Here is a 21,728-nt window from a genome sequence, read left to right on the forward strand (position 1 = left end):
GATTCGAGTTCATTCTTCTATCACCAAGGCCACAGTGTCCAACTGCTAATTCCTCTGTTTGTAACATTTGCATTTCAAACTAGTAATGCTCAATGAATCTCGATTGCCTTGTTTGGTCGATTTTAGACCAAAGAAGTTGCTGAAAATCTTCTATTTTCTTATTTTGGGTATTAGTGGTTATATTACAAATTTGAATACTAGTTGTATTAATTGGTTTTCCTTGTAAGGTATATGGATATTACTTTAGGATAACTTAACTCATAGTGACCCTGTAGGACAGAGTGGAACTCCTGCTGGTTTTCAAGGTTGTAAGTCTTGACGTGAGGTAAAGTGCCTCACCTTTCTCCTGTCGTTCCAAAGTGCTGACCTTACAGTTAGGCCCAATGCGTAATCACTACACCACAAGGCTCCTTCAGGACAGGTTGTGAATGATGAAGCCAACACCATTCTACTCCAATTTGCCATTTTTGGTATAGTAGCCTATGATTATCTAATTCAAAATGGCCAATTACCAGTCCCGGTCAACTGACCACTGTCTACAATATTGATCTTATTGTATTCATTTTTGATGATTTCCAAAATTTCTAGTCATACTTCATACATTCCATATTCTGATTATTACTGTGTATATACTCAAGTATAAGCTGACCCGAGTATCAGCCAACACACCTAATTTTACCACAAAAATTATTTAAAATGTGCTGAAAATGATGAGGGCAACAAATGTGCAAATGTGATTGACAATGGATGTATGCCTGGATTGTGATAAGAGTTGTATGAGCCCCCAGTAAGATGATTTTTTTAAAATGTGCTGAAAAACTCAGCTTGTACATGAGTATATACGGTAAAAACATTTGCACAGCTACTGCCTCCCATTCTGAGTAATGCCCCCTCAGCAAATAAAAGCCCTGAACACTGCGCTCGATCAATGCCATTAAGGTCGACTACTTTGAGGAAGCAACTCTCTTCAGTCGCGTTTGAGTGCCTTCCAACTGGAGAGCCTCATCTCTTGGCAATGTTATCAGACTATTCTCAGGAGACCAAGTGGTGCTGTTGATATGTACTGGACTGGTAACCTAAGGTGCTGTCGGATGAAGCAATCTGCTTCATCTTGGAAACCTTTGTAGGACCACTATGAGTCAAACTACATGATGGCAGTGGGTTTAAGAAGTCCTAGAGGTGTGGGTTACACACTGAGCTGAACCCAAAAGATCAACTCTTGGAATCTACCATTCTGTGGGAGCAAGATGAGGCTCCTCCAAAGATTTCAAGTCTTAGAGATCCAAAGGAGTAATTTTACTCTGTCCTATAGTTGCCATGAGTTGGAACTGCCTCAATGGCATTAAACGGTTTTTGATTTTTTACTTTAGGAATTTCCAGAAGTGGACTACCTCTTCCTTCTTTCTAGTCTCCTTTACTCTGACAGTGTCACTGAAAACTCTAGTAGGGGTGACCTTGCTGGAATTTGAAATATAGGTGGCATAGCTTCTAACATCACGGCAACATGCTAGCTACTACAGTACAACAGACAGGCAAGTGTGATAGAAGATAGAGCCCAGCAAGAGAAACAGTATTTCAAGAGAACATTTATAGGAAGGCGGAAATCAGCTTCAAATGCAAAGCTCGTTTTCCTCCCATATCAGGATTATCTGATGGACTACTCAATACCAACACACTGTGATGGTTGATTTATTGAACTAAAGGAATCTTCAGTCAGATAGAGCCACTATCACACAAAAAAGGGAGGAAAAACCTGGCCATATTTCGTGTAGGACTATGGATGCCAGAGGGAGAAAGGATAAAAAAGGAAGTAGCCTACAGAATGATTTGAGAAAAGAGTAAGCTGGGCTTGTCTCTTCAAATATATATATAAAAAAACAAGAAGGAATTGGTAGACATGGACAAGCTCTTGTAATTTCTTAGATTTGTAAGAACCCCCAATAAAATGATTAATATGACTTCCTTAAAAAATTTTTAAAACATTTTACAACTCGTTACAATCCATACATTGATTGCATCAGGTCTTTGTACATATGTTGCCTTTGTTCATTTCTAGACACTTACTTTCTATTGAGTCCTTGGTATTAGTTCCTCATTTCCCCCCTCCCCTAACCCCTAAAAATTTTTTTGAAAAAAAGCAAACCTTAGAAGAGATGCCACAATAAAACCACGATAAAATTGTAATTGCACAACAGACACACTTTGTAAGGTCAATCATTAACAATGGAAGGTGAAAGCAGAAAGGGGAAGGCAGTGCACGTCTTTCAGAAAGAGGAGAGTTCATTGATTTTACTTAAAAGTTAATTTTAAAAAAGTGTAATCTTATCCCTAACTATAATAAAATCTCGCTGAAGAGGAGGAAAATAAACACTAAACAAAAACAAATATTTTACACGCAAGATTTAATTAGATCTCGAGTAAATTACTTTATAAAGTACCTAAAACCCACAAATGTGACAACACAAAGACAATTTCTGCATCAGTATTTGTGAATAAATAGGCCTTTTCTTAGGAAAAGCAATAGAACAGCACTCACAAAAAGAAAAATTTACCTGAATTAGGTGATGGGTCCCGTTCCTCTCTCCGTGTCTCTCCACTGGACACAACTGAGGTGTTATTACCAGGTACTACCCCCACAGGCTGGGGCATGACAACTCCATGATCATCCACTTTGTTATCAAAGCTTCCCATGAGAGCTTTCCTGATAATGTCCTCTAGTCCGAGATTACCAGCAGGATCGGCAAAAGAATGCCCTCTAGAACTTACCGAGCCTGAGAAACCAAATGCATTTACACTTGTTTATCAGGAAACAGAAAAAAAATGAAGGCTCCCTACAGCTCTTTCAACCCACTTGAAATCCTCCCGCATAAGTAGTCTGCAACACTATTGAGAATCCACATAGACTACTTCTGTGAGATTTTTCTTTCTCACTGAATCAATTGTTTACCTGTATTAAACCTACTCAATTAGGTTTCCTTGTCTTTTTCAGTTACCTAGTTTCTACACTGTTCTTTTGATTCTATTTGCTCATTTTTTATTCAGTAAATATTGAATCTAAAGCCATTTTATTTCTGACTACTTCTTCCATTACTAAATTCTCAGTTATTTAAAGGCAGATATAATACTTAATTTATCTACTGGAACAGTCTCGATACGAAATCAGTACTCAACTGTTGGATAGAATACTTTATACCTATTTCATATTGATTTTTAAAAGGCATTATGACTATTACCTGAGGTAGTAACTGCTGGCAGATTAAAGATCTCAGTTCCTGGCTGAGCAGCTGCTGTATTTAAACAAACAATACAGTTAATTGCAAGATAATGATCATATACACCAAAAAATAGTAAAAAAAAATGCTACAATAAAACCTACCTTTTTATTTTCCATGATTTGAATATTATTTTTATCCCTTAAGATAAAATGGAAGCTACGATATAGCCACAATAATCAAAATACACCTGTACAGACAGGTAATGGATGTGGTTCAAGGATAGACACATGAAACAATGGAATAAAATTGACAAACTCAAAGTAAATCCAACCCAGGTAAATCTATACTGGCAGCTGACAGTTAACAACTGGTCAAAGTCTGTTCAATGGGGGAAGAAACGCTTCAACAAATAGTATTAGAAAAACTGGGTATGCATGTACAAGAAAATGACAGAGGATCCATACCTAACATGATAGGCAGAATTTCACTCAAAATGGATCCCAAACCTATATGGTCAAACAAAGCCCTTAGCATCCATGGGAACTAACGTAAGGATAATCAAACAACTGCACATTAGATGGCCTGGACCTTTAAAGTTAAAACAGAGACTGCAAGAGCAAAATGAAATTCTATCAACTGTGGGGAAATCTTTAAGAACAGCACACTGAATAAAAGTCTAATCTCTAAATTATACAGAAAACTGACAATGGCAAGAAGACAATCCAATTAAAAAGTGAGTAGAGACACAAACAGACGTTTCACTAAAGAGGACATTTAGGTGGCCAACAACTCCATGAAAAGTTGCTCCTAGGGGAGGGAGGGGAAAAAAAAAAAGAGGACCTGATGCAAGGGGCTTAAGTGGAGAGCAAATGCTTTGAGAATGATTGGGGCAGGGAATGTATGGATGTGCTTTATACAATTGATGTATGTATATGTATGGATTGTGATAAGAGTTGTATGAGTCCCTAATAAAATGTAAAAAAATGAAAAAAAAATTTAAAAAAAGATTAAGATGGAAATCTCCCTCAAAAAAAAAAAAAGAAAAGAAAAGGTGTTCCTAATCATTAGAGATACAAGTCATAACTATCACACACCTAAAAAGTTGGTAATAATCAAACAAAATGCTGGTGAAGTTGTAGGGAGACTGAAACTAGACTTATCCACTGCTGGTATAATTGCAAATGGTATAAACATTATGGAAAACAATGGTTTTTCTTCAAAAAGCTATAAATAGAAACATGATTCAGTAGTCTTACTACAAGGAGTAGTATACAAGGAGACTTTAAAAGTTCAAGAAAATATAATGACAATTGTTGGATTAATTGTTTCTTTGGATTATAACAGTGGAGGTGATGGAGGAATGGGGAGCTAATGAATATAAGGATGAAGAAGATGTTCTAAAATTGATTATGGTGATGAGTGCACAACTTTGAAAAACGTTTAAACCATTGAATTGTATTACATGTAAATTATATGTCAATGAAACTTTTAAAAATTCCATTATCTTTTAATTCCATTTTCCACAAACTTTTAAAAGTCTTTCATGTAGCTTAGCACTAATAGCAAACACAAATAGATACATAAAGGTGTTCATTTGAAACAGTATTAACAGGCTTGATCAAGGGCAATGTAACCAAGAGGAATTACTGAAACCCAAAAGAAGGCTGAGCATGACAGTGGGACAAGAGAGGAAAATAAAAGGAAATAGAGGAAGGAACTAGGAGGCAAAGGGCATTTATAGAGGTCTAAATACAGGTATGTACACATGTAAATATATTTACATATGATGGGGAAATAGATCTACGTGCATATATTTATAGGTTTAGTTTTAAGGTAGCAGATGGACACTGGGCCTCCACTCAAGTACTCCCTCAATGCAAGAACACTTTGTTCTATTAAACTGGCATTCCATGATGCTCACCTTCCTGACACAATCGATGAAGACAAAGCGGGTACATAAGCAAATGTGAAGAAAGCTGATGGTGCCCAGCTATCAAAAGATATAGCACCTGGAGTCTTAAAGGTTTACACAAGCGGCCATCTAGCTGAGAAGCAACAAAGCCCACATGGAAGAAGCACACCAGCCTGTGTGATCACGAGGTGCCGAAGGGATCAGTTAACAGGCATCAAAAGCCCAGAACACAAAATCCTATCATTCTGAATGAGGGGGTTTGTGCGGAGTGGAGACCAAAAGCCCATCTGTATGCAATTGGACATCCCCTCACAGAAGGGTCGAGGGGAGGAGACAAGCCAGGGTGCATTGTAGCAATGATGAAACATGTAATTTTCCTCTAGTTCTTAAATGCTTCCTTCTCACTTACTGTCATGATGGCAAATTCTACCTTAAAAGTCTGGCCAGACCAGAGGATGTACACTTGTCCGGATGGGAACTAGAAACACAGGGAATCCAGGACAGATGATCCCTTCAGGACCAGTGGTGACAGTGGCGATACCGGGAGGGTGGAGGAAAGGTGGAGTAGAAAGGGGGAACCGATTACAAGGATCTACATATAACCTCCTCTCTGGGGGACGGACTGCAGAGAAGTGGGTGAGGGGAGACGTTGGACAGTGTAAGAGAATACAAAATAATAATTTATAAATTATCAAGGGTTTATAAGAGAGGGCTGGGGAGGGAGGGGAAAAGTGAGCTGACGGGCTCAAGTGGAAAGCAAATGTGCTTGACACAATGGATGTATGTATGGATTTTATGAGCCCCCAATAAAATGATTTTTTTAAAAAAAGGAAACAGTATGATAACAGAAAAGATGGAAACATCTTAATTGCCCATCAATAGATGAACAGATAAACCAAACATGGTACATAAATATAATGGAATACTATGTAGCTATGCAGAATGCATTATCAAAATATAATGTGGATGAACTGAGAAGACATTATACTGACTAAAATATGCCAATCACAAAAGGAGAAATACTTTCTGACTGCACTTTTATAATAAGATGAATAGGCATACAAAGACAACAGCATCCACCACTATTGGTTGCCAGCAATGACAGGGAGGAGGAATCACTAGACACATGTTATTTTTGGTGATGAGAAAGGCAAAGTGTTATGCTTCATTTAAAAGTATATGAGACCAAATGGTGACCATTTACCATCAAACAAAGAGAAGCAGGCAAGGGCTGCAGAGGGGCACACACCAAGGAAGTCAGATTAATGGAAATGGAACAAGAATGCATGAGAACGGTGACACATTGTCAATAATGTCACTGGTGTCATTGAACAGTAGGCATAGAAATAGTTAAACATAAGCCTAATTTGCTGTGTAAACTTCCACCAAAACCACAATGAAATATAATCTCATTTTTTAAAGGAAGTATGTTTTCAAAAAGGAAACTAAAAAGTGGGAAAACTAGGAAATTCAAAATACTAGTACTATATAATCTAGAGGAAGAAAATAAACTTTGTACTGAGAAACACAAATAGAAACAAAGCATGCCTTCAGAACTGAGGTCTTAAGATTACTTATTCTGTACACGTAGGAGCAGGTTTGAGAGGACCTGAGGTTAGATCAAGAGGAAAGACACTTATGATTAGTGTTTTGCCAGTGAGTAGTATAAAAATAACTAGTTAATTGGAAGCTCTTCCACATTTCTGGGCTATCCCCTGGACTCCGCTGATTCTAGACACTGTTGATTCTTTTCATTTCTGCCAACTACAGTCTGAAGTTCTTAGTGGCATCACCAGTAAAAGAACGGAACCACTTTATCAAATTATACAAGAAATGGAAGGAGTATAAGGACAGGTAGTGTTTTCATTGCTTCTTCCAACTTGATGCTTAGAATTTGAAAGAAAAAATACAGACAGTTAATGAGTGGGGGAAAATGAGTGAGACATTTTTTGAACAGGGAGGTTGGAAAGAAACTACAGAGAGGAGACAAAGACTGTATTCTCCAGGAAAAACTGAAATAATGTGTATGGATGATAGTGTCTTAAACTTGTGGGCCAGACCACTCATGATACTTAAATGAAACCTGAAATAACAAAGTGATAAATCAAAAAACCAAAGTCACTATCATCAAGTTGATGGCGACTCATAGCAACCGTATAGGTCAGGATAGAACTGCCACTGTTTTTGAGATTATTAGGGGAGTACATAGTCCTTTCCCCCTCAGAATAATTGGTGGTTTCAAACTGCCAACCTTGAGGATCCCAATCCTACTATGCCACCAGGACTCTAAAACTGATAAACATGTCCTGGGAATTAGCATACAAAAGAGGAGCCTATGTGGCACAATAGTTAAGCACTTGGCTGCTATGGGATAGGACGGTGGTTTAACGCACCAGCCACTGGGCCAGAGAAAGATGTGGCAAGTTGGTTTCCATAAAGATTACAGTCTTGCAAACAAACCCTATGGGGTAGATCTACTCTGTTAGATTTGACTCTGTCATTGGGTTTGGTTTTTCAGCTAATAGTCATTTTACCAATATTTATCGCGCCAATTCAGTTAAAAGTAAAATTACCGTCCAGTTAGCAAAAACTGTCAGATTAAGGCAATTCCATATAGTATACTTAAAAGACAACAGTCTGGTGCAATACTAAGATGCATTCCTTGCTTCACTGGGAAGCTTACTGATCAGTATGGCTGTAGTGATCAGAATCACCTGTAAAGCTCAGGAAACTAGAAGTTCCTAGATTCCTAGTGTCCCGCAGTTAGCACATCAGGTGCTTGTGACACACATGAATGTTTATGTAGCCGTGGTTTAATGTAGGCGGGTAAGTAGTTATAAGAGAACGTGGTGTTTGTTTCAAAAACGAAGGAAAGACCATGCTCTGAGAAGATGTGAAAAGTGAGGGAGAGGAACTGCCATAAAAATGAACCGTGCTGTCCTTTACCAAGGAGCAGATAGATGGCTTTGTGGGCAGGTGGAACGTGAGTTCCATTTTAGATATTTAAGGTGTTAGTAAAACATTCAAGTCAAAAGGGGATTTTAAAATTAGAACAGATTAACTGATGAGAGAATTGGAATTTTTATCCGGAGTTTTTGGCATGAAGGCGACAATTTAAAACCCTAGAGTAGACTCAGATTATCATGCATAACAGAAAAAAGACTGAACTTTTATGGTGACAGAAGAAATGACTGATGATTAAGCAGATAAAAAAACTGTAACAAGAGGAGAAAGACGCGTAAGGAATAAGGAAGTGTAGTTTACTACTGCCAAAGGCTGCATGCACGGAGAGCGGATCAAGTTTGCAAGCATCTTTTCCTTAAGAAGGTAGTATTGGTGTCTTTGGGCAGTACTGAAAGGGGAGGTATTCCCTTGAAGTGAAGCTCTCTTGGTTTCTGATGGCTTCAGTTCCACTCCCAGTTGAGGATAGAATGTGCCTTGGGGTCCCTTTAGCCCACGCATTCACTAATATAAATTGAGACCTTCCACAGTCGAATAGATTTCTTACAGTAATATATATGTATTTTTAAAATCTCAGACTAAGGACATCTTGTCAGTATTTGTCTTTAGACATTAATAAATTTTGCCTTCTGTTAAAGGTATTGGTTTGATTATACATTGAAAGCATCTAGTACCCTGTTCAATAAGTGAGTGTTGAATCAGTGAACGAGGGAGTTACTGCCTAAAGACAAGGTTAACCTTTGGCAAGAGGGAAAAAGACTTTTTGAGCTCACTGGCAAGCATTTGCCAGTCATGGACTTCCTTCCACTGAACAAGAAAAACAGACTAAAGGAGTGGAAAACACAAACAAGGGAAGCAATTCTTCCTTGGCTGTTCTAAATCCTGTATTCCTCGGTACTTGGAAATATATCTTAGGGTTATGAAAGACCTTGAAAATTTTTGTTGGACCTGTGAGGACCTATACTAACAAACAAAGTAGAGTCTGGAGGCCGAAAAATATATTATTATTGAAATAAAAGTTGTTTTTAAGATTGATGATTTAAAGGAAAAAAGATGGATGGTGATTCTGGTCACCATTCTAAAATAGTTTTCTTTTTAACTGACTTGCACTCTGTTAAGAGAACCTAGGAAGTTAAGAGCCAGATAGAGTTACAAACAGCAAACAACAGGAAATCCTTTTTTCCTCTCTGATTTTTAATGTTTATTAATTTCAAAGTGTTAAACTGGTATGCAAAGATATCATCAGCAAAGCATACACCCCACGCCCTCTAAAATTCCTCTGTATTACTGGATATACTTGTGGAAAAAATGAGTACATTTGACTGTGGAAATAGTAGGTGATGCACTGCACAACAGGATGAGGAAAGTTCTGATTAACGCACATTGATCCATAGGAAAACTTCTAATGCCATAGAGGTTTATCCAATTTATTTACCAATGACCTAACTATCAGTACAGAACTGCTAGAAGCCTGATCCTTATAATATCCCGGTTTGAGCGCCAACCAACCCATAACTTGGGCCATTTATTAAACATCTTTAGTCTTAGCTTCCAACATTTACAAATGAGATAATACATGGCCTGTTTTGTGAATTAAGTAACGTGTGCGTGCATGCGTGCGTGCGTGTGTGTTGCCTGGCACACCGTGTTACAGAAGTGGCTGCATCTATTGATAATACTTTTGTTTTAGAAATGGGTCTAACAAATTTGATGCTGAGCTGAGATCTAGCTAAATGCTGGTAGAGTAGAGAGAGTGGGTGGAAATGGAATGAGCACAGATTGCCTGGTCCTTTGACTTGGGTCTAGTAAATGTAAAAATTCAGTAAAGGGTTTAGTAAATGTGAAAAATCTGTGGCTTAAAAGCAAAGCTCCCCGAAGCAACCATGATATTTGTATTCTTACCAAGTACACAATAGCTAAACAGTCCCATGTGGGTGACATAAAGCTTACCTTAATGATGAATTCAGGATAGAAAAATGATTACCCCACACCACCCAAAACCAATTAAAATCTAAACTAAATAAAAATGCTTTTAGTGTAGACAATTTAGATGGTAGAGATACTGAGAACCAAACATGGTAATTCATGAAATGGGGTGTTTCTAGCAATAAGAAGTCATGAAGATGACTCTTACTGTTTTCTTACGAGATATGAAAAAGAAAGGCTTTAAGATGGCCCAAATGGATAAAACTAAGACAGGTGGATTGAAAAAACCTAGGAGAGTGAACTCTGTCTCACATGTACAAAACCTAGCATTTTCAAAAATAAAATGTGTAGCTTCAGCATTAGGGAATTCAAGCTCCAAAGAAATCATCAAGCCAGCAGACATTTAAAGAAGGGTCAACTGTGGTTGGATAAACACCCTTGCCTTCAAACCCAGGGACTATTGCACCTATCATTATTCATGCATGTTTGTCTTGGAGTTCATGAAAGAAATCCCACTTACCCATATCAGAGTCACCTCCACCAGAGGAGTTCAACTTACGAAAAATTTCCTGCTTCTTTGATTTCACCATGGGTGAAGTGTTTTCAAGCTTGGTGAAGAATGAAGGCAAGTAGCTTATACTTGCTGGTGAGCGGGAATCATTCCTGTTAGAAACAGTTATGTCTATTAGCATCGTGTACTCCTAGCCTTGGGGACATTTCTCGCAATGATAACAAAACACATAGTGTACTTAGAAAATTACTGCTTCCCTATCATGTGCTTATTCCTACAACTGTACAGAACCATAGGTAGCCACAAACCAGTTAGTACATAATTTGTGATTACAGTCAAGAATCAAATCATTCTAGGGCTAGAATCGAGATAATCCAAAACAGTGATGTGTAATATGGAATAAATAAGCAGCAAATGAATAGTAAAGAAAAATCTACAAAAGCTTATGATGCTCTCTGCGTTAACAGCCTAAGCATTGCTACATTTATAGTTACCTTATGAACCCAGAACTGCCTTGCTATCAGAATTATATGGAATGCTTATAAAATAGGGCAAGGTCATAACTAAGCAATCATCATTTGGATATGAACAGAATGGCTAAAATGTAAAAAGTGCCTAACAGGTGAGCAGAATTGAATATGAAGCATTTCATATTTGATCGGCAGCTTTCTACACTAACACATTTTTAAAAACAAATTTTCCCTAATAACTAAGGCCCACCTTAGTCTCACAAGAGCCAGAGGTGATGATGACAGATGATATGGAGGGTTACTGTACACCTAATCTGATTATGTGGATTAGTCATTCAAACATGAGCGCACCTACTGTATATCAAGAAAGATAAAATAGGAAAAAAAACGATTTTAAGGCCTGTGTTCATAGAATTCACAAACGAGAATACACGTAAATGTAAAATTGAATTTAACATCATTACTCTCTAAAAATGGATTTTCTGGAGAGCAAATGATGAGGGCAATGAATGTACAAATGTACTTGACACAGTTGATGTATGTATTGTGATAAGAGTTGTATGAGCCCCTAATAAAATGATTAAAAAATGGATTTTCTTCTTTCATTTCTTTGAGAGATAGCAGCATTTATTTGGTGGCCTCTGAATATAATAATACATTTAAGTGTTCTTTAAGAAGGGCAACATCTGTGACAAGAGTTACATGAACCTCTAATAAAATGATTTAAAATAAAAATAAATAAATATAAGTTAAAAGGACCTTTGATTACAACTGGACTCTCACTACCATATATTTCCTTGTCAGCGCATCAGAGGAGGCTGTTCCAATCAAGGAAGCAGCTTGGACAGAGACTTTAAGGAATCTGGGGAACAATAAACAACTCGATATGGAAAGTGAAATACAGGTGTGAACTGGGAGAAAATAAAGGTGGATGAGTAGTATGAACCCAATGTGAGAACTAGACAGCCATCTCAGCACTTGGCCCTTTATGGGTTCTCTCTAGTAGAAATACAGAGATGGGCTGAAGGGGGTCAAATATAATAATCCATAGGGTTGTGGTGATGGATACGAATAGGAAAAATGAGATATATAAGAATTTAGAGGGAGAGGAAGGAAAAAAAAAAGAGGAGCTGATACCAAGGGCTCAGATAGCAAGTAAATGTTTAGAAAATGAAGGCCAACTTATGTACAAATATGCTTGATGCGACTGATGTATGGACTGTAAGAGCCCTCAAAAAATGATCTTTTAATTAAGAAAAAAAAACTTGGAACAGGTTACTTCCATATGTAGACCACAAGGCTGGATACATTGATTAGCACTGAACTGTTGGATCAATTGGTGGCTTACCACTCAGAGAAAAGATTTCAAAAATGAAAAATAATTTACAAGTTAAAAGTAAGTATTTTTCTGTAGACCTATTTAACTACTACAATTTTCTCATTAAAATTAGGGAAAGGGGGGAGAAATACAACAAAAAGCCCTGGCATTAGATCATTAGGGAAGCGGACTAAATGATCCTAAGAGCCCTGTCTGGATGGAAAAAGAGTAATGAAAAAGGTACTGATGTAAGGAAAATATCAGGACGGTAACAGACATATTCACGAAGGAGAGGCATCATAGGATGTGTGCCACCTCGCCTCACCTCTGCTCTGCAGGCTCAGCTCCTCTCTGAGACAAGAGCAGCATACTGTCCTGTTTCTCATGCACAACTGGAACCTGGGGTGGGGAGATGGGCTCGTAGGTCTCTGAAGAGACATGACTCCTCTCTGGGGATTTTCCAGGCCTAAAATTTTAACACATCAAAGATTATATACTTCAAGGGTTCATCTAGGGGCTTAGATAAGCATTCACTACACCTAGTTCAAACACAACCCCCCCCCAACTCACTACCACTGAGTCAATTCTGATTCATAGTGACCCTTTAGAACAAAGTAGAACTGCCTCTGTACTGAGACTAAATCTTTACAGGAGTAGAAAGCCTTATCTTTCTCTGGAGAAGCAGCTGGCAGTTTCGAACAGCTGGCCTTCTGGTTAGCAGTCTAATACACAACCCACTATGCCACCAAGGCTCCTCTATACCTAAGTAGGTAGCCAAAAAAAAAAAAAAAATCACAAGTGGTTCTTAACATGCTACAGTTACTACGATTTTTTTGCTTATTTTTTCACATCTTTACCAGCCAAGGTATCCAGAGGAAGAACTTTAAATTGCAGCACCCACCAGCCTTCAGATGGTGTGATTAGAGCCTAAAATGATTTGCTTGATTAGAACTTCTTAGGTCTCAGATTCTTATTCAATCAAGTCCTTTACCTGTTAAGTTATGGCTCAAAAGTATGCCGTAACTATCCCCATCTCCCCAGGGTTCACCTGTAAACACTGGCCAAGGATGGGATGAAAATCTTGACCAAAGCACAAGCTCATCCTCAGGACAGAACCCCTACTGCTGCTGCCACTTAGTAATGTGGGGTGTAAACCTGCAGGCTCTGCATGCATAAAATGCCTGACACCATGTTTCTGTCCACTCTAAACTTTGGTCTGACTACCTTGACTGTAAATAATAACAATGCATTAACCTTCCATGTGGGGGAGGTCAGATGCTCACAGGCATCCTCCCTGAGGGACATCAGTTGCCAGGCTGCAGTGGGCCCCACTCCCTGCTGTTAAAGACAATGGACACCTGCAGACATCTATTTGGTTCCAGTAGGTGGGGTTTACACCCTACTGATAATGGTTTCTAAGGAGATCCAGAGAGCAGGTCAAAGTTAAGCCTCCATCCTAAACCTAGGATCCGCCCATCTTGTCACATGTATACCCCCAATCCCTCCTCTTCCTATGGCAATGTATGCCCCTAGACCACCCCCTCTCATGACTGTATTACTTATAGCACCGCCCCTTCCTGTGATGTATGTCCTCACCTGTAATTAGAGGGCTTGCATGTCCCCAGAGAAGATAAAAAGCCTGAGCTAGCATTAAATTTCGCTCTTTCCCCCTCCACGTGGACCATCAGGCGGAGCTGAGGTGAGCATGCTACTATGAATCATGTCTGACTCCATTTATTTCAATACTTCTATCTCTTATGCTCTCTATAAATTTACTATGATCTTTACTTATTATCGCTGTACAATTGCGCCTACAGGACCTGTAATGATGTGTTAGGGGCTGGCTTCCCCTGACACGTCCATAATTTTTTCTAAAATGTGAAGAAATAAGCTCATATACCTTTCTTCTACCTCTCTTCCCTGTCCTCTCTCCAATACCTCTCAGCCATTCTCACATGATTTACAGTATACGCATCCTGTTCTACAGAAATACCTCTTTTGATTCTATATTAGAAATCAGTCAATGTTATTTTACAACAGTGGAACCATAAAACTAAGTAATATGACTAAGACTAATAAAAGAAATGCAGCACTCCTCATTCAAATGCAAATACGTAAAAATTATCAGTGAAAAGGTCCGCGGGATCTTCATTTCTGAAATGCTGTAACTGCCCAATGTTGTGCTGCATGTTACTTTGCATAGATAAGCAAACAGGAATGGCTCATGGCTTTGCTAGGTTCCTGCTTCAATACTTTTTGTTTGTTTGGGTTGTTGTGGTTAAAAGAAGAAACTTAGTTTCATCTTTAAAAATCATTCAGCTTCTTCATTAATTCTACCTGGGGTTTGTTACAAAGTAATTCAGTTTGTGAAGAGGACAGAAATGAAAACCACTTGGCTCGATTACTGAAGCTGGGGGATGGTTGCATGGAGATTGATTACACTACTCTACTTTTGTATATGTTTGAGTACATCAACAAAGTTTTAAAAAGAGATCATCCAGCTTCTTAAATGTCATTCTTATTTCTTTCTGCTCTTAGCATATTAAGAAAGTGGTAGGGGGAAAGTGATGGTGGGGCAGGAGGGCACAAAAGGAAACAGGCAAGCTCTAGGAAGCAAAGGCATAGATAGGGAGATTAACAGAGGTGTGCACTTATGCAAATACATTAATCCATAACAATAGTGGTATTGCCCTATGTACATATATTTATAAGGCAATACACAGAAGCTGCAGATGGTCTTGGGCCTCAGCTCATACCTAACCTCAATATAAGAAACACTTTGTTCAAACAAATTGGCATTCTGTGATGCTCACTACACACACACACACACACACACACACACACACACACGCTTGCTGAAGACAAAGTGGGTGCATAAGCAGATGTGGTGAAGACAGAGGTGCCCGGCTATTAAAAGTTAGAATGTCTGGAGTCTTAAAGGCTTGAAGTTAATAAGTGGCCATCCAACGATGAAGCAATAAGCACGCCAGCCAGTGCAATCGTGAGGTGTCATCGAGACTGGTCAATGGGCATCAGAAGATTCACAACAAACAGCAAACCAACAAAAATGCATTGGTGAGAATGGAGAGGGTTGGAGCGGAGACCCAAAGCCCATCTATGGACAATGGGACATCCCCCCACAGAGGGGTCCCAGAGAGGGGGTGAGTCAATCAGGGTGCAGTAGAGCACTAATAGGTCACGCAACATACCTCTGCTCCCTGGAGGCCTCCTCACCAACCCCCCACCCTGCTATCACGACCTCAGTGCTGCCTCCCAATCGAGACTAGACGGGAGCATGTACATAGGGATAGGCAAGAGATAAAACTCTCAACACATGGTACCCAGGAACAGGAATGGGAATAGAGATACCCAAAAGGCAGGGGGTAGGGGAGATGTGGGGAGGAAGGGGGGACCCCCAGACAGGGAAGAACAACAGAAACCAGAGGGGAAGGGAGACAGCAGTTGGTGTGAGACTTGAAAATAATTTACAATCTATCTGGGTTACGAGAGTTGGGGGTGGGGTGGGTGGGAAGAGAAGCTGATCCCAAGGGCTCAAGAGAAAGTAAATGTCTAGAAAAGAATGATGGAATATATGTACGAATATGTCGGATACAATTGATGTATGGATTGTAACGAGAGTTGTAACCCCCAATAAAATGATTTTTTTTAAAAAGTGGTAGGTAGCCTCTGCTACACATTTTTCTCTTCATGCTCCTAGCAATATCTTCACCTACTGTGGCTTGTCCATCCACTATATGCCTCTATTTGCCAGTCTTTGAATTATTGATAACCCAATAGTGCTTTTATTATTATAGAAACCAATTCTCGTGTCTCTTTACTCCAGTTTAACATGTGCTAATTACTTTGTCAAGGAGCCCCCACGGTGCAGTGCTTAAAGCAGTCAGTTGTAGACCAAAAGTCAGTGATTTGAACCCGCTTTCATGGGCGAAGATGTGGCTTTCTATTTCTGTTAATATCACAGCCTTGGGAGCGTTATGGGGCAGCTCTAAGCTGTCTGTGAGAGTTGCTGTGAGTCAAAATCAACTCAAAGGCAATAGGTGGTTTGAGCATGGTTTTAGCACTCTTTTGTCAAAGGTGTGATAGCAGTTTTTACCCTGCTACACTTAAAAGAGTCACCACAAGTAGAACTGACTTAATGGCAACAAAGAATAATGTTGAGTCTACTATCTTGAATCAAAAACCCTATTCCTCTGCCTTTCTGTACACACAAACACGCACACACACAACATTAGGTAGATTGACCAGTTAATTCACCAGATAAACTCTCTGAAACACAAAATGTGTTTCTTCTCTTTATACCTATCTTGGCCTCACTTTCCATTATTTAATACGAATCCCCCTTCCCCAACATGTGTTGCTGGTCCAGTAGAAACCATGGAGAGAAAAACATCTTTATCTTTCTAAAGAACCACTAAAGTATTCTTAAACTACCCCCAAATGGCACATTCTTCCTATTTGTCTTTGCAAACCTAGTAGAATATTAAAAATCAACTTTGGAACATTTTTTTGATGATATATTAAAAAGACATAATACTGATTGTCTAGGTAGTAGACATTCCAAGAAAAGGAAAAACCCTTGTTTACATTTTCCAGGGAATCAAGGCAAATAAATTGAAGGGTGAGAAATGAATGTCCTATTTTATAGAGTAAAATTTTTTTACTAGTTGGAAATTGCTTATAAAGACTATACCTTCCCCTGGATTTGTCCACAAGATTTTCTGGAGAGACCCTTGGACCTGGTCTTTGATGATGGACAGACTGAGACTGAGAATCTGGGCTGTAGCGACTTGACGGTTTAGTCCTCACAGGTGTCGACACCAAAGCAGATGGTGAATTCTGGAATGTAGACGTGGGAGGCTGCTGTGGCGTCTGTGAGGAAACTTGATTTCTAGTCAAATCTTGTGTGATAATTTGCTGTGAATAAAGAAGGAGGAAATGGTTAAGCTTATTAAGCTTACTTGCCAAAGGAAGGTGGGGGTAAAGTAGCATAAAAAAATGCACGCAGTTATTGTAATTTCTTTTTATATAAATGTATTGTCTGCAAGATCAAAATAAGAATAATGGTAAGCTTACACAGATGTGATCGGCAAGAGTGATTAGTCGGTGGGTCCTGGGCACTTGCCCTACCCCCTCTCCCTGGGAAGAAGGGGGCAGCTGCTGTTGGGGAGAGGGCGATTCCTGCTGTGGTCGGTAGTGATGTAATGGTCCTTCATACTGTCTGGCAGGATCACCTAGCAGAAAATGGAAGATTTTCATTCTAGGGTAACACTCTCCTTTTAAGTTTATTGCCAAAAAATAAATAAACTAAATGGATGTGGTACATAATTCTAAACAGATTTGTATAGCCTAACTTTGGAGGAAAAAAATATTCATTGACAGAAATCAGAGGATTAAACTATTAAGAAATCAGAAATGGGAAAAAATGACTATCGGTTATCTTCTCTCATTAAAATATTAAAAAGAGTAATAAACGTTTAAAAATAATTTTCAATGGACACAATTTAAGTACTTCTTGAAACAGGCATATATAAAATTATCATACAACAAAACCACCAAAAAAGGTTCTTTCTAAGAAAATCTGGACAGATATGGACAAATGGTAAATGGAAATATGAATATATGCACACTAGAGGCTAAAAAAATACATACTTTCTACATGATTTGTCTTAACAACCTCTGCTTGATAGGTCTGTAGCTTTTCCTGGGGTGGTGCTGGTGAATTAGCAGGACTTATGACTTCAATGGCATCACTAGGTGCTTCATACCGGTGAGAAGATACTTTAAGAAAAAAAATATTATTTTAAAATATATCCTATGAAAAGTTCCAAAGAGCAAATTCTTCAAACCTGCTAGCATAGTTAATTTTTACTCCCTGCTCTCCTGATTCATGATGAACAAGCTCAATGAACTAGTGTTCAAGGAGCATAAATATTCTTCGGTGATCCCATTGGCAGCAGTTTCTCAAAATTTTGTGTGTTCTAAGACCTCTAAATAAAAACCAATAACACACAACTAAAGAAGAACAGAGAACAGATTCTTCTGATGTTCTCATGGGAGCTGAAATAGAAAACCACTGGGAAACATTCATCGGGAAAGGCTAAACAAACGAAGGCCTATAGACTTCAACAGTTAGTGGATTCCAATAATTTCCATTTCTATGGGACAACTGGCCCTTAAAAAATATTGAGACTATAAAGCTGATTCATTACCACGATAATTTTAAAACTACAGAACACTGTATAATTGATTTTCTCAACTGGAATAGTCAGTAAAAATTTCTCCAAATTTGTAATCACTGTGTTACATTGTGAAAGTAAACATAAATGGCGGAGAAGGAAACCAAGCTCACTCCCTTTCACAAAGAGGAGGATGGCAACCAACCCAGGTTGCCAACCAATCAGGGAAAGTTTAACAGAATAGTCATGTAGGCCCCCTCTAAGTACAGGTCTCAGAGAAACTTGCCATATAATAAAGGGACACAGGCAGCTTTTCACAGTACTCTTCCATGGCCTAAACACTGAGAAGGGAGAGAGGCTGATGCCACCCTCGGCTCAGGAACGCGTCATCTTTAGATTGTTCCTTGCAACTACAAACTACACTGAATAAGAATAATGTCCAGAATCATAAAGGACACACGTGACCTTGGCTGGACACAGACACAGGAGTTATAAATTCCACTGCTAGGCAACCACCTACTCTTCTGCTGCTTAATGAACATATGGTCAGCAGAAAACCAGATCCGGAATTCTGTGCACACTATTCTGGAAGATAAGCTGTGGGCTTCACTATTTGAGAGAGACTCTAAAGAGTCAAACTGAAAAATCAGACTCAAAGAGAGGACCTGGCTAACTAAGTGGCCAGTGCACTATAAAAGTAATTCAACCTATGATGAAAAGACAGCCACACCCAGAAACAATAAAAACCCAGAAAAGAAGCCAGCCGTCTGAAAGTCAAATTCTTAGAACAAGGTTTGGATTGAGATAGAAACAAGTTTTACATCCAGCGATTAACTCCAGTGGTGCAAAGGGTAAGTGCTTGGCTGACATCTGAAAAGACAGCAAGCAGTTCAGAGGCTTGAAGGGAGAGAGGTTGGAGAATCTATGCTCGTCAAAATCTCAACATAAACTCTGGGCAATTCTACTGTCACACAGGGTCCCTCTAAATTGAAAATGAACTTGGTGGCACCTGACAACCATCAGTGGGTAACTTAGGAATTGAGTGTTACAAGATTCAATAAGCCATGGACAAGTTCGAGTACTATGCATATTGGTGACTTGATTTAATAAGGCCTATTTGCTAGTACATATCTCCCTCAGAGAATGTTTTTTTCTGTAGATACATCTGTGTAAACTTCCTTAATACAAGGTTAAAAAGCATTCTTTCTTTACAACATACTGCCAAACTGGTCCTTTTGGCCAAAACACATCAACACTGGGATGATGTTGACAAGAAGCTATCGTTATTAGGTAAGTGGGAGGAAGTTTGGGGGTAAAAAGAACTGCACATTGCATTCTGGTACTTGAGAAAACTCCCCCTGCCGTTTAATTTGACTCAGTTTCTAGAGAAGACTGATTACATTGAAGTATTAGCAGATACCATATATACACGTGTACAAGCCGAGTTTTCCAGCACATTTTAAATGCAGTTTGTATGGTAAAATTAGGTGCCTTGGCTAATATTTGGGTCAGCTTAGACTTGAGTATATACGATAATTTATTCAACTGCCTGGTTATTCTTGCCTATAATAGATTTTTAAAAGAAATTAAAAGTAACTCTGCAAACAGCTTACTGCAGATTTGTGAATTTTTATAAATTTGCAGAGTAATTTCATAATGACGAGCCACATTTGATAAAAATCCATCTTACAAGAAGGATGCAATGTAAATGCCAATTACCAATATCAAAGTAGCCTTACTTAATATATATATATATATATATATATATATTAAATATGATGAAAAGCTTTGAAGTTTAGGGCCACATTAGAAAAAGTTTCCTCAGTATCAGAGGACTTGATAATATATCTATAACTTTTCAGGTGACTGGAAATATTCCAATTTTGATTCTCAAGGGCTAGTTTCTTCATGAAAAACAGATAGTGTAATACTCAGGAAATTCTGCTATGTAAGTGTTCATAAAAATATTATAGAGACATTTTTGCATTGGTTACCCATAAAACCCTTTTTATTAACTATATTAACAGGCATTTGGTTTATTAGTACCACACAGTTCTGCTTTACCTAAAGAATAAAGTAATTCTTTACTCAGATATCACATTGCAAAACTCAGATTGAGATACATACAGCTACTGGAAGAGTCTGAACTCTGAGAGCCACGTTCCCTTGCATCCTTGTCCGAGGCAATCTGCCGGGTGATGATCACGTCTATGAAGTTAGCTGCGGTAATGGTAGTCTTCCCTCGGGTCCTTAGCTCTTCCTCGTATCTGGATTTTGGAGGAGGCCCTTTATCTTTCCCAGCCTCAGAATAAACTACTGAAGAGTGAGGCTGGGGCTTGCCACTCGGAAAGGCTGACGTGGTGTACAGACACTGGACAGGTCTCTTCTCCACCTCCAGGCTTTTCTGCTCTAGCTGCTGTTGCTCACTAACTGTTGCTGACCTGCTTCTCAAAGGTTCTTCTAACCTGGCAGCTTCATGCTTACTCTCTTTTGTTTTGGAAACATCCATCTGGGGAGCAGAAGCTGCAGCATCCACAAGAGCAGCTAAGGCGTCTGCAGCAGTGTTGTAACGGGAGGCTGGCAGGCCTTGGCTTATTGAAGGACCTCCAGCCGGCAGTGGCCTGTCAAATAAAACCACATCACAACTCTGTGAAGGGGAAACAATTCACTGGGGCCAGGGTGCAGTGGGTGGGCGTGGGGGTGAATAGAGGTTGGGGAAATGGAATGATATACTACAAAGAAAAAAGTTAACAGAAAATCATTACTAGGTATAGACTATTGCAAATCACAAAGTATGTGTAAGAGTATGTGTAAATATCTTTTGTCAACAATTGTACAAGTGACGTACATGATTCGTAGCTGAGCAGTTGGATCCAAAGGTGTGATCACACTGGTTCCATTGGTTCCCTGGAAAACGCTGGGTCTCTGTTGTAGCATGGTCTCCTGAGTCCTTACGGAGGGGGAAGGAGAGCGAACATAGCCATGGCTACCAGGCCTGCCAGGCTGTTCTGAGCCTGTGGGGGTGGGGGGGGGGCCAAGAGGAAAGACAACCATAAGGAAGAAGCTGGCAGTGATGCTCATGGATGTTAACTGATGTTTTTGTTTCAAGTTATTTAGCATTTATTATCATCTTAATTTTTGTGGCAAGTTTCAATCGATGCCTGAGAAAAACAAAAAGTAACAACAATTAAGTAATAATACAAATTAAGGAAGTGCAC

The 21,728-nt window shown here is 39.0% G+C and overlaps 1 protein-coding gene across 17 annotated transcripts in view; it reads right to left on the minus strand.

Annotated features, from left to right (window-relative positions):
• The window catches only part of NCOR1 (nuclear receptor corepressor 1), a 184,940-nt gene that overhangs the window by 6,970 nt on the left and 156,242 nt on the right, over nucleotides 1–21,728 (minus strand). For all 17 annotated transcript variants that reach the window (XM_075561014.1, XM_075561029.1, XM_075561027.1 and 14 more), the window contains 9 exons: nucleotides 21,359–21,524; nucleotides 20,638–21,131; nucleotides 17,984–18,112; nucleotides 17,408–17,565; nucleotides 17,025–17,248; nucleotides 12,639–12,779; nucleotides 10,535–10,677; nucleotides 3,234–3,287; nucleotides 2,553–2,771 (listed from right to left, as the gene is read on the minus strand). In XM_075561014.1, the coding sequence (XP_075417129.1) occupies nucleotides 2,553–2,771; nucleotides 3,234–3,287; nucleotides 10,535–10,677; nucleotides 12,639–12,779; nucleotides 17,025–17,248; nucleotides 17,408–17,565; nucleotides 17,984–18,112; nucleotides 20,638–21,131; nucleotides 21,359–21,524 (1,728 nt within the window). The remainder of the gene's footprint in view (nucleotides 1–2,552; nucleotides 2,772–3,233; nucleotides 3,288–10,534; nucleotides 10,678–12,638; nucleotides 12,780–17,024; nucleotides 17,249–17,407; nucleotides 17,566–17,983; nucleotides 18,113–20,637; nucleotides 21,132–21,358; nucleotides 21,525–21,728) is intronic.

Source organism: Tenrec ecaudatus, chromosome 10, assembly GCF_050624435.1.
Source record: "Tenrec ecaudatus isolate mTenEca1 chromosome 10, mTenEca1.hap1, whole genome shotgun sequence".
Classification (NCBI taxonomy): Eukaryota; Metazoa; Chordata; class Mammalia; order Afrosoricida; family Tenrecidae; genus Tenrec; species Tenrec ecaudatus.